General features: G+C 41.9%; 1 protein-coding gene across 9 annotated transcripts in view; it reads left to right on the top strand.

Annotated features, from left to right (window-relative positions):
- The window catches only part of LOC147029496 (uncharacterized), a 313,146-nt gene that overhangs the window by 188,692 nt on the left and 97,776 nt on the right, over positions 1-26,678 (top strand). For all 9 annotated transcript variants that reach the window (XM_085871980.1, XM_085871978.1, XM_085871977.1 and 6 more), the window contains one exon: positions 429-902. In XM_085871980.1, the coding sequence (XP_085728106.1) occupies positions 429-902 (474 nt within the window). The remainder of the gene's footprint in view (positions 1-428; positions 903-26,678) is intronic.

Here is a 26,678-nt window from a genome sequence, read left to right as displayed (position 1 = left end):
CGTACGGGCGGACAGCGTGTGATCCCCGCCCTTGGGCCCCGCCCTTCCCCTTCCCGTGCACGCTGCTCACAAATTGTTGATTCTACATCGCCGCGTCCTCCCTCGCCCATTGTTCTTGCCTCGATTCGCCCGTCGCTCAGCACATTCTTCATCAGTTGGGGAATGATTTGGAAATTGCTTTTTGTCTTTATTTTCCAAAAGACTCGTGTACCTGCGGACCTTGCAACGCACCTGTACACGTCATCAAGGTCAATGAGCCGGTTATATTCCTGTCTAACGGGTCGTTTGCCCCTTCGGTTGGCTGTTTGTTGATTTGATTTGATTTGCCACATGAAGGTTCTAATTGAGGACAACTTTTAAAGACTCTTATTGATTTTTTTGTTTAATTGCCTTAATTCTTGTTCTTTGTGCGTCTGCTCCAATTGCAGAAGAAGTTGTACTTATGAGCCCAGCAGAGGATGGGATCGACGTCGTACCAACAAAGACCATTGAGAATGATGTCTGCGGTGACGGTGAAACGCGCAGAGAGCAGGAGGTCCCATCGGAGAATGGGGACAATGGGGACAATGGGAAAAATGATCTGGCGGTTCAAGCGGAAAAGTCATCTCGAGGTAAGGAAGACGAAGAGCCCCAGGAGACCGACGACGCATCTCCCAAGGACGGACGGACTGATGATGATGATGATGGAATCGATAACGCCGGTGTTGAAAAGAGCATTTTGGAAGATGTCGTCGTGAGCACGGAATCGGAGTGTGCTGAAAGGTCGCAGGAAGCTCCTGATGAGCTCTCCGAAGATGTGCAAACGGTGGAAGCAAAAGAAGGAGGAGAACAGGATGCTGTACTCTCCGAGCCAGAAAACTTTCAACAACCTGCTCCGTCGGGAAAACAAGACGAGATGTCTGGTGAGTTTGTCACTGTCCTGAAGCCAACCAAACCCTGCACCGATTGTTTTAAAATTTATCTTGTGTAACTTTTTCACCTTGTTTAACCTATCACAGGGCTGGAAGGATGGCTTGGAAGGTACGCACACTCACCTCTAAGCCGTCTATCCTGGGTTTGAATCCCGACCCACCTATAAACTGTCATCCTGATGTTTCACTGGCAGGACGATTCATCAATGTGTCCCTCGAGTGGCCGTTGAACGTCCCATCTGCTGGCATCAGTGGGTGGACACTAAAGATCTCATGGTGTCCTTCGCAAAAAGTAGGCGAACTATCTCTGGCACCCGAAACAAATTCCAAATTCCTGTCCTATAAATACTGTTAGGAAGGCAATGGCAAACCACCCAGTATAACCCTTGCTTAGCTGCTTCAGCAGCACCGACGCTCCACGACGAGTTCGGTACATCAGAGTGAGAACGTACTACTGTTTGGCAATTTGCTCAATAAATATAAACAAACAAACTTTTTTATTTTTTTAGATGACACTGAGGTCATCAAACTTGTACAATGCATATCTTGATATTTCATCCACAGCATGACGTACACACGAGGCGTTCCTCAAAACGAAAGGATATTTGTGCCGTTTGTTGCACATCTTGCGTCGTCACTGCGTTGTGCCTGTGTGTGTATATCGTGGTCATGATGCCATCCTTTAATCTGCATCATGTTACCGAATAACTTTTAATGACCCACTCTCCATATTTGTGGCACTTTCTATCAATAAAAGGGAACCATGAAGGGCAATATCGACCTCGAATGGTAAAAACACAAATTGTGGACATGAGATACGAGGCATTTCTTTTTCATTCCTCCACTTGCTTATCAGTTGCATAACATGTGGTGGAATTCTGACCAAGTGCGACGTAGAAAGATGTAATTGTCAGTTTGTGCTCGTGGTGATAATTTAATCATTCCTCTGGGCTGATGTGCACATTTCAGCTGTACAATGTGAGTTTGCATCCCAGCTCAACTCTAACCTGTCCTGGTGCTTCGCAGGCAGGTGGTTGCATCATCATACGTGAGTACCCTGTCCTTCAGAGAAGATTCCCATGCTGTCTGCTCGCATCTTGCGTATTTTAACCTCACGTGACGCTTTTTTAGTTGAGTGCAGTCCTGACATTTTTTGGGCTGCTACTCTGACCAAATTTGAAATCCCTACTTTGGTTGAGGGCAGTTTTGCAATCGTCCCGAAGAGAAGTAGCGACCTTGCCGAGGGTAAATCCCGAGCGGTGGAAGTGTTTACGACCGTTTGTGATTTCCCCCATGGACATTACTTCAATGTTGCCCTGTGCAGTATAATATAAGCCAACCTTTCCATTTCTTTGGGTGATAAATGCTCCGAACATGATCTCTACCCTTGTCTTTTTTTTAAATGGTCACAGAGAATCCTAAATCTCAGAAGTACATGGATACGAGTTGGTGTCACGAAAGCACATTAGTCAGTGCAGACGGTGAATATTTGTCATCTTCTTTAAAAAAAAAAGGGAAGAAAAAGATTGTGTAATTGATATTTCAACGAATGGATGCTTCTGTTTTGTATACTTATTGCAGCAATCATCTTTTTCTTTTGTCACCTGAATGTTCTTGCACAGTACTGTATTGCGAGTAAAATTATTGTATTTCTTGGTGGTGATTGACTTTACCGGCTGCGGGAGCCAACCACAAAAGGTATAGAGATTGATCAATGCAGCTCTGTGCTTTGCAAGCCACTTCCTTTGGGAACATTAGCATTTGTATATATGTATATATGTATATATATATATATATATATATATATATATATATATATATATATATATATATATATATTACATGAATCTGACCCAAATATTTCATTTTTGCTGATATTTTTATGCCTCCATTGATGAAGTCGCTGGAGGCATTATGTCTTCGGGTTGGACGTACGTCTGTCCGTGTTGATTTTCTCTGTTTTCTCTGCAACGGTTTATCCGATTGACACACAATTTTCACGATAGGTGCAACTACTCCTGTCGAATGTTTTTTATTTTTATTTTTAAGGATAATTATGGTCCTAGATCGTGTGGTCTGGCAGCCATGTTGGAAAATAGAAAAACTTTGGACCTCTGTATCTGAAACTGTCATGGAAATAATTGAAACTTGGCACATGTCAAGTACTCATAGGGAATGAGTGTTGTTGGTTTTTTTTTGTTTGTTTGTTTGTTTTTATCTTGCCAAAACGAAGTTTTTGCAAGATATGTTAGTAAGCTTGTATTTTTTGTTGTTGTTTGTTTGTTTGTTTGTTTGTTTGTCTGTAATCACGTATAAAAAATTCTGCAGAGCACAGTTATCATTGGAAATTTTTGTAACTTCGCATATCAGAGTCCTATAGAGGTCCCTTTCAGTGCACAAAATTTTGAAGGTTAAGGTCAAGGTCACTTTGTCGCAAATCAGGGGAGTCGACGAAACCCTTATTTTTTGATCGGATCATCTTCAAACTTAATGGGAATATAGTTCATGGTCTGGCGCTCAGCTGATTTAATTTTTGGTGGCGATTGGCCTTGACCTTCATGGTTAGCACCGAAGGTCAAACATATTTGACCCCAAGGTCAAGTTTTAGGAACCATATCGTGTAGTACCTCAAATTGAACACCTCGATGAGTGCTTTCTAAATATGTCAAGCTTGAGACATTATGACGTCATTTGGTGACGGTTACTCTGTGGAACGATTCTCATCGGAATCTCTCGTAGGCAGATATTCCTCAAGGAGTCGCTCCTGGTGGATAGTAGCTCTGTTCACCTCAGTGTGACCTTAAAGAAGTCACACGTGGTCACCTTTTGGCAAGATACAGGTCACCCTGCGGGTGACATTGGTTTATTTGTTTTTTTATTGATGTCATAGGTGGCTTCGTTGTGATGTCATTGCATACCTCAAGCACTTTATCCGATCGGTATGAAAAATTATTTGAGGGTCTGCACGAGCCAAATTGTATGGTGAAAAAAAAATTGATGACGTCATTGGTCACGTGGTTCGGCATCCATATATTTTTAACATGAACGTGTTCAAAAATCTTTTCCGAAACGGCTGAATAGATTGAGGCAAAACATTCCAGGTATGATCACCTATCCATGAGGAACAAAAAGTTCTCCACCTATGATGTCATCAGTCACATGGTTTCGCAGCTATGATTTTTTTTTGTTGTTGTTGAAGAATAAACCTTTTTAAAAAATCTTCTCCAGAACGGTTTGATGGATCGAGGAGAACTTCACCCTCATGTTCCCCAACCCTTGGGGATACCAGAGTGTTCACAAATAATGAATAAGTCATATGGTCTGGCAGCCGTGAGGAGGAGGAGATTGGGACCATACTCTGTGCAGACCGTTGGTGCTGCCTAAGCAGTCTCCTTGGCTATTGGGCACAATCCTGGACGGGTCACCACTCCGACACAGTATACCAGCATGCTGACACTCATTTTGCCGACCTCGGAAGGATGACAGGCCGAGTTAACCCCACCTGCTATTAATTCAACAGCTGAGCAGGATTTGAACTCTGGACACAAGGATTCAAAGCCCGCCACCCTAACCATTAAGCCAACACCAGGCATGCCATACTGGATTTGACAAAAATCTTTAAAACCTTTCTCTTGAACCATGTCATCAATCGATGTGAAACATCACAATAATGATGGAGTAAATCATGGGGAATATATATGTTTTAAATTTCAACCTGAAGGGACGCATGGTCTGGCAGCCAGAATTGTTTGATGTTTTGAATCTGCGTTCAGAGATTTAAATCAAAATTGGTGCAGGTATGTATAATGATGTAACAATGTGGGCAGAGGCATGTCTGGTGACTTCAAAGAGTGCCATTGTAGTTTTTAGCTGTCATGTTATCTCCACCACCAGAGGTGGATGGAGGTCGTTTTCACCCCTGTCTGTTTGTCTTTCTATCTCTCTGTGAGCAGGTTATCTGAAAAAGTTATGGACGAATTGGGACGAAACTTGGTAGACAGGTTGGGTGTGTGATGAGAACAAGCCAATTCGATATTTGTGTGTGACCAGGATGGAAGGCCGGATCTGCATTCGGACCAATCAGTGGTGTACAAAACGTGAACTGTTCAGCCTGGCTGATGTATGCGCTCTACCGAGTGCCATTGCAGTTTGTACATGTATCATGTCGGACAACAGCATTGGAAGACTATGCAATTATCCATGATATACAAGGACACCAGGAGACTATGCACAAAATGAACACATTCTATGGTATTATAATCTGGGATCCCAGTCATGTCTTGCTTGCTTTGTTTGGAACCCCAAACAGGATGAGCCAATTGTCAGAGTTTTAGAAAACGCTTTCGGCATCCTATGTTTGTTCTATGTTTTTCATCGGCACCCGTTTTCATTCCTCATATGTTTAACCATCGCACTGCCATCATTGATACAGATCATTACGTTGAGCTTCATGTCAACATATTACAAACAATCGATTTTGTGAACTACTCAGTTGGAAGACTGTTTTTCTCCAAGAGCACGCTGAGCTCGTGACTTCATAAGAGCAAAATAAGCTTCTTGGTTTTTCAATCCATTGTTTCTCTTCTCCATCAACGCAGATCGACATGAGCTTTCAGTCTCATGCCATTATCATTATGTTGAAAAGTAAATGTTAGAATAAACAGATTACAAATCGATACATGCAGGAATTCTTATCTTGTCAAATTGGTTCATATTTCGCCTCGCCCATTCCGGAAGGTGATTGGGGGGTGGACAAGATTAGTGAGAGAGATATTGAGGTTGTTTAACCATGATTTGCCCACAATTTAATGGTTGTCAAGTTATAAATGACCATTTTCACGACGACATTTTTCAAAAAAAAAACCTCAGTTTACCCATATCATACTTTTTTGCGTTCGCAAACCCCTTTAGTTTAACCATAACCTTGAATGTGGATTATGTGATATTATCTCTGTCCATTCCTGAGTGTATGTTTGCATGCACCGCTGGTAATTTAAAGTATGCTCCAAGGATTACGGTACGTGTTCAACAAGCGTGCCTCACCAGCTTCACCCTTACGCATGGTTCAACAAGGTTGTCTACTTTAACCACAACATTTTTGTCTCATTTAGCAGTTTTAAGTTGATTTTTGTACTTTGTGCGTTGTGCCCAATTTGGAGATAATTAATCCTCTTTTCCAAATTCTGTGCAGCTTCTTCACTCTGTATCTGCTTGTTGTTATGAAGTACCAGAAACTTCTTATCTTTCCTCCTTTTAAAGATTGTATGTGTGTTTAGGGTATCCTGTTAGTTCACATATAATTTAATCATAATAATTAGATGGGTTAACATTTGCAATAAACCATGACCGATGGATTTTGCATATTGTCGTCGTCACCATGTACCCTGTGCACAGCTGCCGAAGCAGTTGCTCACCTACAATCCTGGTCGAGTCACCACTTTGGCTCAGGAAGTCAGGACAGGAATTTGTAATTAACTCTACCACCAAAGGTGAAGGAGGTTATGTTTTTCGCCCCTTTCTATTTGTTTGTTTGTTTGTGTGCAGGATATCTCAAAAAGTTGTGGATGGATTCGGATGAAATTTGTGGACAGGTTGGGTGTGTGATGAGGATGAACTGATGAGATTTTGGTGAAGATCCAGGTCCAACTTCTAGAATATTTTTAATTATGACCTCCATTGAGAGATAGGGCTAGACCGATATATAGCAGGATATCTCAAAAAGTTGTGGATGGATTCGGACGAAACTTGGTGGACACGTTGGGTGTGTGGCAAGGTGATGATCTTAATTTGGGTTGTTGGGTGTGTGGCATTGATTCGATTTTGGTGAAGATCTGGATACGAGAATTATGAAAATTTTTAAGTGGGTCTTCACCATTGAGACACAGGCCAAAAAAAACAATTGGTACTGGAGAGCATGATGTTTCAAAAATGTATTGGGACCGATATGTTCTCGTGGAGCAGGCATTGCGTGGTGGAGGTATGCGCTCTTCCGAGTGCCCTTCCGGTTGGAAGTGTGATGCCGGCAACAGCTCGCTTTCTCTTGGTGAAGGATACCATGGGATCTTTAATGTCCACCAACTAATGCTGGCAGACGCAAGACAAGAAGCTCATTGTAACCCCCATCCGAAGGATGGCACGCACATTGATGAATTGCCCTGCCTGTGAAACACCAGGATGGCAGTTTATAGCCGAGTCGGGATTCGAACCCGTCTACACATCTTAGAATAGAGGCGAGTGGGCATACCTCTCGGCCATAATGCCAGCCCTTTTTGCAGGTGTGCATGCACGTGCACGCATATAAATAATATTGTCTAGTTCTGTCAAGTCATGTCCGACTTCTGGTGATATTCATGATCCGATTTCTTCAAACGTTCCTATCCTCCACTGATTCCCGAAACTCTGTCAGAGACGGCTCGGTTGCACCCTTTACCCCATCCAACCATCCATCCATCACACACAAGGTGTGCCGCGGGTCAGAACCAAACCGCTGATCTCCCAGAGCAAATGCTCTAGTCCAACCATTATGCCACTGTGCTGGCCTAGAATAAATGTCTAAGAATAAAATAGTTTTAAAGTTATTTGATTCCTTTTTCGGTGAACCTAAAAATATCCTGGTCATCTTCAGTGTTTGGGAATTTGCTCCCATGTGACAACTTTTCTTTATATCTCATATTTTTGTTTGTAAACTATGTTAGAAATTTCATGCAACACCGGTATTTATTAATTCTCTATAATTATGAATGTTTAGAGCTTTCCCTTGTTTTGCTGGTGAGATGGAGCTGGCAGGATGGCGTGGAGTTACCCACACATGTTCTGAGCCATCTCGCCTGGCTTTGAAGCCTGATACGCCTATAAACTGTCATGCCGGTGTTTTGTGGGCAGGGTGATTCATCAATATGTGCGCGTCCCTCGATTGTACTTTCTACTGGGCTTCACGTGTGCAAGCATTTATTGGTGGACGTAAAATATCCCACGGTGTTTTACATGAAGAGTAGGCGAGCTGTTGTCAGCACCCTGGCAAAATTCCAATTTCCTGTTCTTACCTACAGGGGGTACTGCATCAGCAGCACAGCCACACTCCCAGTAATAATTGCCTCTGCCACCAAAGGTGGAGGGAGATTGTAATTTCATCTCTGTCTGTCTTTTATCTTTGAGCAGGTTATCTCAAAGTTTTGGACAGGTTGGGTGTGTGATGACGAAGAATTGATTCGATTTGGTGAAGATCTGGATTCGGATCCAGATACTATAAAAAAAATTTTGAAAGCGATTCTTCACCATTGAGAGATAGGGCCAGAGATGATGCATAGCACGATATCTCCAAAAGTTGTGGACGGACTCGGACGACACTTGGTGGACAGGTTGAGTCTGTGACTAGGACGAATTGATTCAATTTTGGTGAACATCCACATCCGGATACGAGAATTGAACTTTTTTAATAGATTATTTTTTTTTTTTTTTTTTTTGTTAATGATTCTTCACCATTTGAGAGATGGAGCCAAAAATGATACATAGCAAGATATTTCAAAAAGTTGTGGATGTGTTGAGTTGGTGACAAGAACAAGCCAATTAGATTTAGATCCATGTCCGGATCCAGATCTGGCCTATCGGGGGGATGAAAACGTAAACTGTTCAGCCTGGCGGAGGTATAAGCACACCACCGAGCGCCGTTCTTGTGTAACTTGCAGCCGCAGGCCACAAGCTAAATGAATGCATCGGTGCACGTAAGATTCAAGAAGTATGTTGCAAAGCTTATCATTATTTTTGTTGATGGTTGTTTATGATATTGTTGCAATACCTTTTGAATATGAAATCATCTTGCATTTAAAGAACTTCCTCGTCATTATCTGATGTAGAAAAGATTATGGGTTTGGATGGGGGATGATTTGAGATGGTGGTGAACAGCTGTCTTGAAGACCTGGAGGGAGAAAATGGGATTGAAGTGAATGTGGAAGTTTATTCCCCAGGTGGGAAAAAAAAAAAGAGGAACAAATGAGTTAACGTGAATAGTGGTTCCAGGTTTTGGGAATTTCACTCGGTTGCTGGTGGACTGCGTGCATTCTGCAGATACCTGGGGAGTGGGGGAGAGACAAAGCACGGAGAGAGCAGAGGGTGCAAGACCAAAAAGGAGACTGAAGAAGACAAACCACCGATCCATCAGTGATAGCGAATTGAGAGACCCATAGACTCGGCTTCTTTGCAAGGGATTCCAATGATCTTGGAGGCCTTTGTTTCCATGGCGTCAAGCTGAGCCAGATTGGAGGCAAGGGAGCCAGCGCAGGGGGGAGTGTAGTATTCCATCAAACTGTGGATGAAAGCCTCAGTGGATAAGACTTGGCACGATGGAGAATGCTCAGTCGTCTGGATTTGGGGGCCATCTTTAAAATGTGGCTTGCTCAAGAGATTGTTCATGACAGAGTGAGACCGAAGAGGTTGAGTGACTGAACCTCTTTGAGTCAGTTGTTGAGAAAGTAGATGGGAAGGTTTGTGGTACGGTCCTTGGAGAGAGATTGTGAGAGAATTTTCAGGGTTAAAAGACATTCCAAGTGTTTTAAGCAGTTTGTGATTTTTTTTTTTTTGTTTTTTTTTTTTCAAAGTCTGACGAGAGGGAAGAGGCTGCTGCCTGTCTGTCAGAAGGATGACAGATGTCATGGCAGAGGATTGAGTCATCAGCAAAGTGATGAGGATTTTCCAAAGAATGAGATTGGTCATTGCTAAAGATTAGGAATAGGATGTGGTCCAGAACACTGCATTGGGGTACTCCAGCCTTGACAGGGAGAGGAGATTAATGATTCCGTTGAGAACCACACGTTGACTACGAGAGTGGAGGAAGTCGGTAATCCAAGATTGGAGTTGGCCTTGGATTCCATAGGCAGACAGTTTGGAGAGCAAGGCAGGATGCCAGACTGTGGCCCATCGAAAGCTCAAGATATATCAAGAGAGATGGCCCTGATCTCATGTCTGATATTGAGGGACTCTATCCATTGTTGGGAGAGTGGAAGCAGCATGTCCAAGGTGGAGTAACCAGGTCTGAATGGGAATTGATGATCTGGGATTCGGCCTTTGGAGAAAAGGAATTATTTTATGTCCGCTGCGATGAATGATTCCACGACCTTGCTGATGATGGGATATAAGTTGATAAGTCTGTCAGTTATTTTTGCATCTTTTCATGGACTGCTGTGATGTTGGCTGGCTTCCAATCAGTTGGAAGATGACCTCCGGCGAATGACGGTGGAAATGGCACAGAGAGGAAGTGCAAGAGCAGCAGAGCATGTTTTTTTGGAGTTGTGAGCTGATGCCGTCTAGCCCAGTTGCCAAATCGGAGTCGAGGGTTGACAAACTTCTCCACCTTCTCAAATGCAAAGACACAGAGTCCTGGAGCAGTTGGGTGCGACTGTGTAGGGTGGGTACGGAGAGAGAGAGAGGTTGGAGATGCAAGATTTGGAAGCAAAAAACATCATTTTGAACCTCTTTCTTTCTTGCAAATGAGGTGTACACTATTTTGTCTTTGTCATAGTTATTTACTGTTTGATCTTTCGGCTCTCCAAAATGTGCTCTTCCCTCAGATTTTCAGTTCATTAGGAAATTGTTATTACTTCGACACCATCTGTGCATTGTAGGAGGTTTAATATTCCTCCATTCTTCTCACAAGACTGTGGGGTAGCATCACTGGCTGAGTGCTCGGATTTGCCGCTGATGCAGTGTCCTCCAGATCAGAGCAGGAATTTATAATTTCTTCAGTGTGCGGGCGATAGCTCACCTGCTCTTCGCGAAGGCCACCGTGGGATCTTTAACGTCCACCAACTCTTTCTCAATTGACATTTATTCCTTCTCAAGTTCCAAATTTGCATCACTGGCTGAGGGTGTCAATGTGCCCATGATGCAGTGTCATCTAGATCAGGGCAGGAATTGTAAATTTTTTTCAGGGTGCTGGCGATAGCTCACCTACTCTTCGTGAAGGCCACCGTGGGATCTTTGACCTTCACCAACCCTTATGATGCCTGGTGTTTGCTTAATGGTTAGGGTGGTGGGCTTGAGATCTTTGGGTCCTGAGCTCAAATCCTGCTCAGCCGTTGAACTGATAACAGGTGGGGTTGACTCAACCTGTCATCCTTCCGATGTCGGCAAAGTGAGTACCTGTTTGCTGGGATGATTGAGCCATTCGAGTATCCTCCGTCGGAGTGGTGACCCGTCCAGGATTGTGCTCAACAGCCCAGGAGACTGCTCTGGCAACACCGACACTGTTTACAGTATGTTTCCGATGGATGGATGGATGGATGGACGGAACTGTTACTCCTCCTCAAGTTCCAAGTTTATCTGTTTTAACGTTCCTCATTGGCTTGCCATTAATTTGATTAGCACGCATCTGGAAGCACTTACTTGCTCTTCGTAAGAGCAAAGGTGCGTGTTTTTTTTTTATTTTTTAATAAAGGGTTTGTGCTCAGTGAGCCACAGTTTACTTCCGCAGCAATTAACGTACTCTTATTTATTCAGTTGATTAAATCCATTGTTTAACTTTTCCACTAATGCTAACATTTGCAAAACCTAGTGTTGCATTAATTTGATAACTTTTCGTTGCTTTGGCCTGTTTAACAAGTTTAATGCTGAAGCTTCTTGTTCGAGGAGATCATTTGGGAAATAATGTCTGAAAATGTGTTTATTTAAATATATAAAAGAATAAGGTCTTTCCTGACACGTATCGGTTGTTACCAGGGTGGACTTTGCCATTAGCAATCGGTCACTGACCGCCAAGTTCGTTAAATGTCATACGGATCTCTAAATAGTGTTGCAACAGTGTTATTAATGTACAACCAAATTCCCTCCCCTGCTGGCCATCGCTGTCAAGATTGAAAATGAGGACGCTTTGTAACTGTAAATATTTTTAATCATTCAAAGCCAGGCAGAAGGGACCTCTGTCGCCATGGCAACAATGTAAATCGTCCAACACTGACAAATATTGACAATTATGGCTGCTTTGATTTGTTTTGCTTGTGCAATGGTGAAAATCCAAACTTCAACAGTCTGCCATAAAGGCCAAAATTACGCGTCCACGGATGTATAATTTTTCCAGTGTCACTCTGCTTTGGCTGCAATTTAATAAAAATAATGAGTGCCTTCTTTTTGTCGTCTTGTGAATGCGGTGATTTCATTCCCTGTAACCTGATGAGTCAACTTAACTCTGGAATTTGATGCTTGGCTTATCATGTGTGACCTCCAACAAACGAAAACATTGAAGCAAATACAATCTGTTTTTCTATGTAATTTGCAAGGATCTTCCTGGAAAACACACACACACACCCCACACGCACACACACACACACACACACACACACACACACACACACACACACACACACACACACACACACACACACACACACACACACACACACACACACACACACACCAGTATTGTATGCTGGGATCGTAACACTTTATTTATTTGTGTGTTTTTGTGCTTTGAACTGTTTGGGATTTTCGCCAAAATAGACTGTGCCAACATACTTTGTCAATTGTCATAATCGCACCATTTCTTTTTCCTTCTCCACCTTCAAAAGTACTGTCAGAGAAATGGGATCATGATAGTTTTTAGTTGTTATTATTATTTTATTTTTCATTTTGGTGGAGACATGTGTAAGTGCCATTTGCATCAATACACTGGAATGCACTTTTTGAGATATCATGCTCCATCTAATTTTTTTTTTCCCCATTTCTCAATGGTGAAGAATCGGTTAAAAAAATTTTTTTATCATATTTGGGTCTTCACCAAAGTCTAATCAATTCGTCCTTGACACGCACCCAACTTATCCACCAAATTTAGTCCCAATCCTTCCATAACTCTTTGAGGTATCCTGCTCAGAGACAGACAAACCGGGGTAGAAACATGACGTCCTTCCACCTTCAGTGGTAGAGGGAACTATAAAGGCGCACTCGATAGAGCACATGCCTCCACTAGGCTGATCAATTTGTTTTGTATCCCACTGATGAGCTGGACCTGCTGACCTGAACCAAAATCGAATTGCTTTGTTCTTGTCATCTCATCAACTCATCCACCAAGTTCTGTCATAACTCATCCACAACGGTTTGAAATATCGTGCTATCTCTCGTTTTTGGCCTCATCTCATTGGTGAAGAATTACTTAAGAAGTCAAAAAAAAAAACTCTTGCATTCAGATCTTTACCAAAATCTAATCAATTCATCCTTGTCACGCACCCAACCGATCCACCAAGTTTTTGTCCTAATCCGTCCAGCACCTTTTGAGATATCATTCCAGTTATAGCTCTTAGCCTTATCACTCAATGGTGAGTGAGGAATCTCTTAAAAAAATTAATCAGATTTGGATCCGGATCTTCACCAAAATTGAGTCAATTCTTCATTGTAATACACCCAACCTGTCCACCAAGTTTCATCTGAATCTGTCCACTTTTTGAGATATCCTGCTTACAGATAGCATAAACATAACCTTCGGTGATGGAGGTAAAGATGGTGGGTTCCATTTGACACTTGTCTCAAGTTCTGGCACTTTCTTCCAGCAGTCTTGGTGAGATAGTGCTTCATTCTGCTCTATCATAGCGATGCACTGTATCCCTATGCTCACAGGTAATAATCACGTAAAAATGCATTTTGGGTCGAGGGTTTTGAGTCGACTGGCAGCAGCTTGCTGGCCTGTGCAACGTCAGCTGTCCTAATTTTCCAAGACTTGGCAGCACTTGTTGCATGTGAGCATGAATCTTGATCGAGAGGTTATTGCTCAGTTCATGGTGATGCAATGGCAAAAGTATTTGTCTTCAGTGAAGAAAACCTGCCTGGACCTTTCTTTAAAAGAACTGTTCCGAATCACTTAAATTTCCCAAAGGTGTTCAGATGACAATCTCAGATATTCTTGGGGAAAAATAAATGTGGAAATATCTTTCAGGTGATGTATTGTCATGACGATTTTCAGCTCCCAACCCCAAAGCGGTGGTTTTGGAGTTACGGCCCGTTAAACTTTGATCCACACCCATGAACTTGCAGACTGTACTTGCAAACCAGACATGATATTTCTGATGGCACACATCTCTCCACTAAATGAAGATGAGCAAAAATGTTCTCATGAATCTTTACCCCAAATTTTAGTTTATTCCCTCACACGTTGTGTTTCCCTCACCGTTTTCATTATTTAAAACTGCACCTTGTTTTCCCATTATGCCATTGGATTGTTGGGCACTTCCAGAGCTCCAATAAAATCTTATAAGAGATACATATTGCAGATTTGGAGTGGAGGTGCGGGGGAGGGAGGGGTGGAGGTGCGGGGGAGCGAGGAAGGAGGAGTGGGGAAGTGAGGAGGGAGGATGGGGGAATGAGGGGAGGCGAGGAATGGGGGGGGGAGTGGAGAGTGACGCCTCACCACATGTCGTTAAACACTGGAAGGACGGGATTGGAGCGAGATGGATGATGGAGGGGGGCTAGGAAAGGGGGGAGAAATGGGGGAGGGGGAGTCAAAGATAATGATTTGTTATGCTTCTCTCTCTCTCGCACACACACACACACACACACACACACACACACACACACACACACACACACACACACACACACACACACACACACACACACACACACACACACACACACACACACACACACACACACACACACCCTTTATACAGGCACTTCCAGGTGCGTTCCTAGAAAACTTTGTTCAAATCGAATTTCAAGATCCCATTGATTTTTAAGATGCAATAACGGGGGAATGCATTCCTGACAAAAAAAAATTGAGTGGATATTTTTCATCGTTGCTTCACTCATCCTAATCCTCCCATTATGTTAATTTTCGTTCTTTCTTTTAATTAGATCTTTAATTAATTTTCCTTCTCAACTCCGAAGATTACCCTTGGAGAACCTAGCCGCAGCCACCTTTGTGTCGATCCCTCTGGTTAATTATTTTTGTTGCACTGGATGAAACCAGCTCAATGAAGTTGGTTAATTTGGGCACATTTCTAAATCTCTTGTTCACTCAATATAATTCTCCAAACAGTAGAAAAAGATATGTTTAATGCTTTGGGAATTTCACATTTTCTTGTGTCTTTCTCGAGAAGGAGGGACCATCGTCTTGCTTGCTTAAAGTAAATTGGTATATCGGCTTGGTTCTAAAGACTTGTTATTTCTTTAAATTATCACATTTCACAACATATTTTGACACTTATTTAGTCCGGATGATATCCGATCCTAAAATCCGAAATAATATTTTGATGATGTACTTTAATTAGTCTGTGAGAGTAGATCGTGGAAAATCGCATCACGTAATGCATGAAATCGCTCCAAGCTCCGAAATTGAAAACTACAGCACTGACAAAAGTGATTTATACAGCAATTCGATAATATCATTGAGGAAAGTGGAAAAAAACGAAGAATTTGAGCGCTTTATCGTTAATAAATCATTGTGGCCTGTTCTATCTCGAGACGTTGTTGAACAGGCCAAACAAAATGGCGATTTAAGACTCCAGCGATATGTAACCAAGGATGCACCTTAAGACCCCATCGGGAGCGAGATGTCCGAGAACAAGGCCTGATAAAGGATATGATTAAATAAGGCCATCAATTATCTTCAAAAGAGGTGTTTTAATCAACCCATACACCCAATGTTCATTCATGCACCACCTTGGAGTTCCCTTGGTATGCATGCAAAGTTTGGGGCTGCTACGTTTCATGGTTTTGGAGGAGGGGGTGGATTGACGGACACACACTGACATTTGTTGTTATGGACATGTACTAGTTCATATGTAAAGATTCGTCCAGGTGAAAAATAATTCCAAAAGAGCAGTGGATAGATTGTAATTTGGGCAAATGCCAAGGGTGATGAAATGGACTCAGAAAAAACATCTAATCTTTATTATTATTTTTTCTTTTCTTGGTTTAACATGACTGTTGACTTCAAGTGTACTCGTAGTGCTCGGTATACCAGATTCTGCTACCATGAGTATTCTCAATGAAAAGATTGCATTATTGTATTGTAAACAGAATATGCTGCCGTGCCAGATCACGCAACAAATGATCTGCTGGCATTTCGGTGAATTTTGGGGCCAATCTCTGGAAAAATCATGATCGTCATTGTCAGTCTCCATGAGAAGCTTTGCCATTTCACCTGCATTCATACGTGCTCGTTTTAAGGGTAATGACAAGTCACAAGAAAGAAAAAAACACGTGGTACTCAGCACACAATGTACCATTAGCCATGACATAACACCAATGTCCATTCAGTGCTAAAAAATAGTCTTGTACCTGGCTCGTACCTGGCATATGGAATTGAAAATGTTGTCCCAATGCCTGCTACGAGTTTTCTTGTAACATGGGGTTTCCCCACCAATGGATAAGAAATTAACTTGTATTTGCTCAAAGAAGGATAAAATTTGAAAATAAAGTATGTGCACATATGCACACTTTGCCTGCAAATTGGAGTGCTGTAAACTTGTATACTATAAAACTTGGCAGTCGACGTGTTTATGAAGTTTCAGGTTTGGGGTTTGATTCATGAAATTTTAAATAATTATAAAATATCCCTGGCTTTTGGGTTCTTCATTTATTTGTATGCAGCCCGTGGCTGCTTGGCTGCATCGTTTTCTTGAAGCATGGCTGTGCCGTTGATGGATCGTTGGCGTGTTCGTCACACTCCACATGTTTTGATTTACCTGCCGATTGCATCACGTGCCTTCTGGTTGAATGGTTTGCATTAGTAGGAACAATCGTCTGGGTGGCAGATGTAACGTTGTTCTGTGCGGATTATGCAGTTTTTCCGTGTGAGACATAATCCGTGGAAATGCTCACCATAACAGTCAGTAGGTTTGTCTGAGAATACATATATACACATATATACACATATATATATACACATATATACACATATATACACATATATACACATATATACACATATATATACACATATATACACATATATACACATATATACACATATATACACATATATATATATACACATATATATACATATATATATACACATATATATATACACATATATATATACATATATATATATATATATATATATATACATACATATATATATATATACATATATATATATATATATATATATATATATATATATATATATATATATATATATATATATATATATATATATATATATATATATATATATATATATATATATATATATATACACATATATATATACACATATATATATACACATATATGCACATATATACAGACATATATATATATATATATATATATATATATATATATATATATATATATATATATATATATATATATATATATATATATATATATACACATACACATATATATACACATACACATCGCACACACATACACATACACATCGCACACACATACACATACACATCGCACACACATACACATACACATCGCACATACACATACACATACACATCGCACACACATACACATACACATCGCACACACAGACACATACACATCGCACACACAGACACATACACATCGCACACACATACACATCGCACACACAGACACATACACATCGCACACACAGACACATACACATCGCACACACAGACACATACACATCGCACACACAGACACAGTATAATTTTATTGTGTCATGGACCTTCCGTGTGAAAGTAATGGGATACAGCAAATTTTTGTGAATTTGGAGTGTGTGTGTGTGTGTGTGTGTGTGTGTGTGTGTGTGTGTGTGTGTGTGTGTTTTGTGATGAATAAAGAGGTAATGTGCTCAAAATGTTGATTGGCTGAGTCAACCCACCTGATTGTTATTTAATGGATTGATAGGGGCTCAAACTCAAGATCCTAAGTCTTAAGCCAGCCACCATAACTGTTTAGCCAATACCAGGTTTTACTTTAGGTAAGGGAACTATGTTTTGAGGTTTACAATTTAAATGAACTTGAATATAGGATGTTGTGAAATCAACATCATTTACAGCAATCCTTTAAATTATAATATATTTTAGGAATACTTGTTACTGTACAATTGTGTGTGTGTGTGTTTGTATATTAATATACAGTCAGCTATTTTGACAGAATATACTATTAAACAGAGGTTTTTGGATAATTGCAAATGTTTTAAGAAGATATTTGTTGGAAAATGAACATATTTTGGTCACATTGTAATTCAAATGAAAAGCAATGTTTAATCGAGGCTTATGTGAGATAAGAAGAGGAAGGAAATTGGATGTTTTGTGCAAGGCAGCAAGACTATTAGTTATGTGGGGATCAAATGGTCAGGAGGCGAAGACTGTCTCTTGCAAATCTCTGGAGGGCTGCGGCTGCATAGACAAGTTTTTTTTTTTGTTGTTAATTTCTACCTCTGACATTTTGCCATCAGCCAAACTGCAGGTGTAATTTGATGTAAAGTGTTGCCTGCACTTTGTGGTAAAAGAGGGATGTGAGCATATTTAGTGTGCATGTTCAGTGGCATTGGCATGAGGATGTTCCACTTTTTCACCGTTATCGGGTTTGGGAAGTCCTTTAATTATTTTGTGTGTGCGGTCGCAGCTTGGAAATGGCTTGTTGCATCTCATGAAGATTTGTTGTGTGTGAGAGGTAGAGAGGATTAGACAAAGCCGTTGTTGGTTCACGAAAAAATATTTTCACGAAAAAAAATAAGTGACCACTATATTCGTTATTGTTGTATGTCTGTCTATCTGTCTGTCTGTCTGTCCCGAGCATAGCTCCGTGGGTTTTGATCCGATCCTGATAAAATTTTGGTGGAAGGTTTATATCATGATCGAGTTGTCTTTTCCTGAGAATGGGCGTGGTGCGCCCATTATGGGCGGAGCCACACCCAAAAAAACGTGTTTTTAGGGGGTAGCCGATTTCAATTTGCATCTTCTCCGAGGGAGTTTGTCGAATCTAACAGGTTTCGGTATTTGGTTAGCACAATGGCACCTGCATAGCCCCACAGAGCTTTTTCATTTTCATCCCAAGGTCAAGGTCATAAGGTCACAAACTTAGAAAATTGCGAATTTTGACATAAAAAAATTATCTTCTCCGAGGGGTTTGTCGAATCTGGCAGGGGTTTTCGGTATTTGGTTAGCCCAATGGCACCTGCATAGCCCCACGGAGCTCGATTTTTATTTTTTTATTTTTTATTTTTTTCTTCATTTTCGTGTCAAGGTCAGAAGATCACGAACTTAGAAAATTTCGAATTTTGACATACAAATCAAATGACCGCCCAAACTTTGAGAACTTGGATGACAATATTTTTTTATGCATAATCTTGAGGTCATTCCTCACCTTGAGTCTTGAAACCATTTTGCTCTATCTCGAACACCTTGCCCGTGGCGCCCCCTTCAAGTTTGTTTTTACGCTGATTTCATCAAAGTATGGATAATCCAAGGAGTGCAAAATGCCATATAGCCTATATGACGTTATAATGTTCCAGAGGAAGTTTTGCACCAAAGGTCATGCTCCTTGACCTTTGACCTATAAAGGTCAAATTTTCGAAGTTGTGGGAATCGAACCGGGTTATCGACCTTCTTCAACAAACTAACTCCAATAAGCTATAGCACGTATCCTGTTTCCTTATTTTAATGTCCACAACATTGTTTTGTGACCTTTAAAGGTTATGCAAAGGTCAAATTTTGAAAGTTGTTGAACGAAACCAGGGTTTCGACATTTTGCAGCTAATAACCTGTCACTCGTACCACGTCATGTTGATAATTTTTATAACTTGGTCAAACATTATCACATTGTCTCATCCTTGACGTCTGAAACAATCTACATCGTCAAATACCGCTCGTGAACCATCGTCGTCTTCAGACTTGTTATTAAAGTAAATTAACTGGGCAGGGTCTTCAAGGTGTCAAGTACAGGCTGATTTTGACCTCGAATGGTTTTTCCACCAGACAGTTACAACCTGCTTCCTTATCTGTCGATAACAATATGCTCGGAGAAAAAAAGAAATTGCTTTGATCGAGTTGATTGTACGTTTGGAAGAAGGTATTGACTCAGCTGATGGAAGAATGAAACTGCGCTTCGAGGCTCGACATGCGCAACGTGAACATCATGGTTGGTCCGTGAGTTTCTACAGTGGAAGTTTGATGTTGAGGTTTTGTTTTGCACTTTATCTTTAGATTCCTGAAGGATGGTTGGCTTTCTGGGAGAGATGTGAAAAAGACTAACAGAGCTGGCAGCAAAAGCTTGCATATTGCCAAAGATAGAGGAAGTTTGTCGATTATAATTTTTTTCTGTCTCTCTCTCTGTCCTAAGATTTCATCGTGTAATTGTTTTGATAAGAGTTTTATTTTATTTTATGTTAATAGTACAGATTTTTACCTCCGCAGCTGAAGGTGGATGGAGGTTGTTTTCACCCCCGTCTGTCTATATATCTGTCTGTGACCAGGATATCTCAAAAAGTTATGGATGGATTCGGATGAAACCTGAACAGGTTGGGTGTGTGATAAGTAAGAATTGATTCGACTCTGGTGAAGATCCGGTTCCAGCCCGGCCTATCAGTGAGCTATAAAATGTAAACTGTTCATCCTGGCGGATGTATGTGCTCAGAGTGCCATTCTTGTTTCCTCCACCACCGAAGGTGGAAGGAGGTTATGTTTTCACCCATTTGTCTGTTTGTCTGTGTGCAGGATATCTCAAAAAGTTGTGGACGGATCTGGATTTTAATTTTTTGGACAGGTTCAGTCTGTGACAAGGATTAACCGATTAGATTTTGGTGAAGATCCGGATCCGGATCCGACTGCAAAAATATTTTTAAGCGATTCTTCACCGTTGAGAAATTGGGCCAAAAACTATATATAGCACGATATCGTAAAAAGTTGTGGACGTATTCCGATGAAACTTGGTAGACACTGTGGGTGTGTGGCAAGGACAAATTGATTCGATTTTGGTGAAGATCTGAATCCGGATCTGGATACGAGAATTATTTAATTTCTAAAGTGATTCTTCACCATTGAGAGATAGGGCCTAAAACGATGTCGTACTGTATGGCATGGTATTTCAAAAATGTATTGGGCCCAATTTGTTCTCGTGGATCAGGTATTAAGTGGCGGAGGTATGCGCTCTTCCGAGTGCCCTTGTAGTTCAAAAATGTATTGGGCCCGATATGTTCTCGTGGTTTAGGTACGTGCTCTTTCGAATGCTCTTATTGTTTTTGTTGTTTTAGCCATTATTATTATTTATGGTTAAGATTTCATTATTATTTCACCTGTTTTTGTGATAATTATCGGTCTGCCTTATTATTTGGCTTTATGTCAATCAATTGGTGTCATGTTGATTCATCCAATTCCATATTAATTTTAGCAAAGCCCAACTTTGTAACTTCAACTGTTATTCCTGCTGCGACCTTGGGAAGGAGCTTAACGTTTGACATCAAGGCTTCCTGTCACTATCGCACGGGTTCTTTGGATAAAATAGCATTAGTCTCTGTGGTCCCATAGAAAATGTACGGGAGGTCCTGAGCTTAATGGGCCGAAAACTTTTCAGCTCTCAAATCTTGAGTGCATGCCGTGCATGCTCCTTTCTCTGCACATCTGTGTACGTGTGCATGCGTCTCATTTTGATCAGGACCTTTGCAGTTGGTGAAGAGGAAGAGGTGCTCTTAGATGTAATCCCTCATGGTAAGTCTCACCAGTATAACTCTTAGGGGAAGTGCGTTCCATATTACCGATGGCCAGTGGTCCCCAAACCGAAAACTCTGATGGCGTGATTATGTATCCAGGCCTGTGAGCCATCGTGTGTTTTCATATGACCCTGAACTTCGGTTTAAGGGCCAAGGTGTGTGTGTGTGTGTGTGTGTGTGTGTGTGTGTGTGTGTGTGTGTGTGTGTGTGTGTGTGTGTGTGTGTGTGTGTGTGTGTGTGTGTGTGTGTGTGTGTTGGCTATCAAGCTTTGTTTGACCATGTACCTTGCTCTTGGGGTTGAAGTAAATGTGCTGCAGTTTGTCGTCATGTTTGGTGTTTTTCCTATAAAAAGGTGCCCCTCATTGGATGGCCAGTGAGCCAGAAACACTGATATCAGAAGGTCCATTTTAACATTTTATATTGTACTAGGTGAATGCACCCGACGCTGGCCCGGGTTATTTTTGAATGAATTTAATCTTCTATACATCTGTCTGACGCGAGCACAGTATCTGTTCCGTATTGGGCCATGGCAGTCATAGGCTAAGGGGGTTGGTGAGGGGGAAACACCCACTTCCCCCCCTCCCCGGCCAAGGGGCCTTGCCACATAGCCTATAACCTTCCCGGGGACCATCCCGATAATTTTTGTTTCAGTGGTTAGCTCCTATCTTTCACGTTTCAGATTAGCACGTGCAGACAAACACAAACAGACAAACAAAAACTTAAAATCGTATGTTAGATATATTGTATATGACGGCCCCATGTCAATCGGCTGAACTTGAAAAATTAACGTTACGAAATCAGGTGATGACGTCATAATTCAGAAACCGGAAGTCGGAAGTACAAGTCTTCTACATCGGGACACTCCCGGGTACATGTTCTGTCAGCATGTGAAGTTTGGTGAGGATCAGTCCAGTACTTTTCGTGTGCATAGGTCACAGAGAAACGCACAATCAGGTGATGACATCATAATTCGGAAACCGGAAGTCGGAAGTACAATTCTTTTACATCGGGACACCCGGGTACTTGTTCTATCAGCATGTGAAGTTTTGTGAGGATCAGTCCAGTACTTTTCGCATGCATAGGTCACAGAGAAACGCACAAACAGACACACTTTCAACTATATATATATATATATATATATATATATATATATATATATATATATATATATATATATATATATATATATATTTTATAATGGATATATTGTTGTAGACCGGGTATCGGCGACGAGCACGACCGCTAGATGGAGCTGCAGAGTCGACTCCACCGAATACCTGGAATTTATAGGTCGTCACCCCGGACAACTCTGGAGCCGACGGGTCCCTTATCGGACCGAAGATTGCCAATTTCAATTTACCTAAATACGCACATCGTGCAAACTACCAGGGAAATTCACCCTCGACGACCCTCGTACGATTCAAGCCCTCAGCGTTCCCGACCCGTGCGCAACCCGAGCGGATGGTTGCCGAAGTTCCGTCGGTCCAATCGTACATTTACAGTGGCAACAGCCTTTATAATTCACCAACGCTCGTCACGTTAAGCCAATGGAAAAAACGTAGCAACGAACCGATACATTTAACAAATGTATTAATTTATAATGGGGCAGGGGAGCACGCAAGAAGGCAGAGTTAACCGAATACTGAAGGAATAGCAATCGATGTACAAGCACTTATGCAGTTTTACTTAATGGACTGGCGCCACAAACACTCACACCCAATAACCGGTGGCCACAGCCTTTGTTGAGGCCTCCAGCTCGGAGGGAAAGGCGAGCTGAAGACCAGAGCCTGCCTCGGGCCTGTCTGCCTCGTGCGGGTACGTTGAGCTGGCGGGGTGGCGGGACTCGGACCTTTCGCGTGTTAGGCGAACATGATCTCCACTCGTCCCAGGCGAACGCTATCACCACTTGTGCCGGCGAACGCGATCACCACTCGTGTCCCCAGTTTCTCTCTCCTTCTTCACCGACAGAGGCACGGTGCGCAACCGACTTGCTGTTCTTGTTGAAGGATCTCTCAAGCTCTCTTTCTGGTCCGATCGCACCGCAAGCTTATTCACCCCTTTCCGGGGGGGGGGACGTCTCCACCCTCCCCGCTCTCCCTCGCTGGACGGTTTTGGCGCGCAGAATCGCTCGTCGCCCCGTCATTGGCCAAAACGAGTGGCAAGTCGGTCGATTGGCCCGGGGGCGTGGTGACGTCACGCGGACCACCTTTCTCACCGTCGCGGGGTCTGATTGGCCGAGCGGCGGCCACCTCACTCGTAGCACGCTGTTTGGTCGAGAGCCGCCACAAGGTTCCTCCTTGAGCTCCGCCCACGTACGTGCTGACACGCACACAGACAATGGCGTCGGTGTGAGGAAGCGAGGTGAAGGCGTGTTGTTGTAGTTATTGTTGATGTAAAAATAAAAGGAAAACCTGACTATCAAAATAACTCACAGCACATGTACATTTATTCACTAATTAAACGAGGGATGGGAACCCGAACTAAAAACACATACTTACAGATATAAACTGTTCTATAGGACCTGTATGTTGAGTGCCCATGTCTTCCAGATTCGCAGCAATATTATTTGTATCAGAGAGTGCACTCGTGCTCTCTTTGTAGGGATGGTGTGGAAAAAAAAAAACAAAAAAAATGTCTGCCCCATCTTCTACATATAAAACGAAAGTTGGAGTATCTCCTCTAAAAAGTTGATAATAGGCGACATGAGAACCGACTTGGTTTGTTCATCAGATTGGTGAGGTAGGGATCACTTTTCAGTTCTCCAGACCATGGAAAAGGCAAAAAAATACCCAAAACAACAAGATCAGTCAAACCTGGGAATTCATCTTCTTGTTCATCATTGCAATAATGAATAATCTTCTTCAGACAGCATATTTCCGAGCTGCTTCTATCAATGGCAATGATTCTGGTACAATCCGACAGTTTTACCTCGTGCATCTTAACAGCTTGAAAGGATTCCACGAAACGTATGAAAAACTATATTCCTTTGTAAAAGAATAGGCAGGGATCCTAGGGGGGGGGGGAATGTACGACTGTCAATCGGCCTGATGGGGGCGGGGCCATGACACATTTGCCTCAATGTCGTACGTATGGACATCAAATATCAGCAGAAATATCATGCCTCGGGGAAATCCCTTGTTTTCCAGTGTTTAATTTATAAAAATTAAATAATAGCGAGGTACCAGTGCTTCACGCAGGACACGCGGGATCACGAACCCTCGTCAGTGTCAAGGTAAAAGCGAACCACGCGATCAAAAACCTTCTCGAGTCGTGGATTGTCGGCGCATCACGATATCGTAAGACATGCACTATTTGACGTTGCTGACTAAGATCTCTTGGCACTTTTGCTCCAACATTGGATATCCTTGAAGTACTGCACCTTTCTGTTAGTCAACATTATAAAAAAAATTACAGAAACAAGTGAATCAAAAAATTTATGCAAAATACAAAAGATTTGTAGGGATGATAAACGACAGTGGAAGAAAAGGTTTTAAACAAGATAGAGTTGATGTTGGTTTTGAGAATAGCTAACAGTATTGCCGTTACATAACAATCCCTACATCACTGCCTCCTTTACACTTCATCAATTATTGCTTGAAGCTTCGACAAACACTCCACTGAGTACAACAGTACTTTTTACTGTTTCGTGTGGCCACATACTGAAACTCTACAAATTAGTGGCTCGACTACAATGTTAATACCAGTATATAAAATTAACATCAACTTCTTACAAACTGCATGCACATCTCTAATAGCAGCATTCTAAAATTATCTGCTTTTGTGATTGGTTAGTCTAACTTAATTAATAATAATAAAAAACTTTAGGAAAGACAACTGAAGTTGCAAGAGCTCCCTGAAATTGTATTGAAGCTTCTTATACTTTGAGCTAGACAGTATTCTGGAGGCAGTGATGTTGGGATTGTTGTGATGGCAATACTTTTAACTACTCTCTAAACCAGGGGTTCCCAACCTGTGGTACGCGTACCACAGGTGGTACGTTTGGACTTTCCCGGTGGTACGCGGCAGCGTGCTTTTTATTAATTTTTTTAAACGCAGTTTTTATTTTACTTCTCTCTCATGCAGCTTGTGCACAATAATTAAATTTATATCGAAAGTGGCTGTACACTGACAGCTGTTTGTTATCGGCCATTGTGCACAAGTCTTATTATTCATTTTGTCTCTACACACCACACTGTCATCATTGCTTATTGCCCGGCTTATTGTTACTGTTATCGTTCACCAGCATCATGTCAATGCGAAAATATTCAGACTTGTCTCAAGTTAGGCTTCACTTCCATCCAAAAAGGTGAATTAGAAGCTCCACAATGTGTGATTTGTGGAAAAGTTCTCGACAATCAATCTATGAAGCCAAGTCTATTGAAGCGCCATTTTGATTCTGTTCATCCTGAACACAGCGACAAGGACCATGATTTTTTTTCGTCGGAATGAAAATGCCATGAAAAGAGCATGCTTCGACGGCAGCGGCAGTTTTCAACAGCAGTCCACGGCAGCCGTAAAGGCATCCTACTTAGTTGCACTGCGAATTGCAGAACAGAAAAAAACCTCATACCGTCGGTGAAAGCCTCATCCTTCCCGCCACAAAGGACATCGTACGTCTCACTCTGGGAGAACAAAGCGCCAAGAAGCTCATTTCTCTTTTGTTGTCAAACAACACAGTTCAAAGGCGCGTTGAAGAAATGTCAACCAATATTCGTGACCAGGTGGTGGCAGACATCAAGGCATCTCCATGCGGATTTTCTATGCAATTGGATGAGTCAACTGACGTGGCTAATTGTGCCCAACTGTTAGCGTTCGTTCGGTACGTGCATAAAGCCAAGTTCAAGGATGAAATGCTATTTTTCCGCCCGCTTAAAACCACAACGAAAGCAAAGGACATTTTCGAAGAGGTGTCTTCCGTCTTTGATCAAGTTGGGCTGTCATGGGTTGATCTGAAAGGCTGTACTACAGATGGTGCTCCAGCTATGTTGGGGTGCAGATCAGGTTTCCAAACGCTTGTGAAGGCAGTTGCTCCTGAAGTGCGTGGCCTACACTGTACGATCCAACACCACGCCCTCGCAGCCAAGGCGCTCCCCAAGCCATTGACTGACGTTCTCTCAACCATGATCAAAATTGTGAACCGT

This window comes from Eptatretus burgeri, chromosome 3, assembly GCF_056783735.1.
Source record: "Eptatretus burgeri isolate ZD-2024b chromosome 3, Ebu_testis_v1, whole genome shotgun sequence".
Classification (NCBI taxonomy): domain Eukaryota; kingdom Metazoa; phylum Chordata; class Myxini; order Myxiniformes; family Myxinidae; genus Eptatretus; species Eptatretus burgeri.
This window is presented reverse-complemented; position numbering and strand designations above follow the sequence as displayed.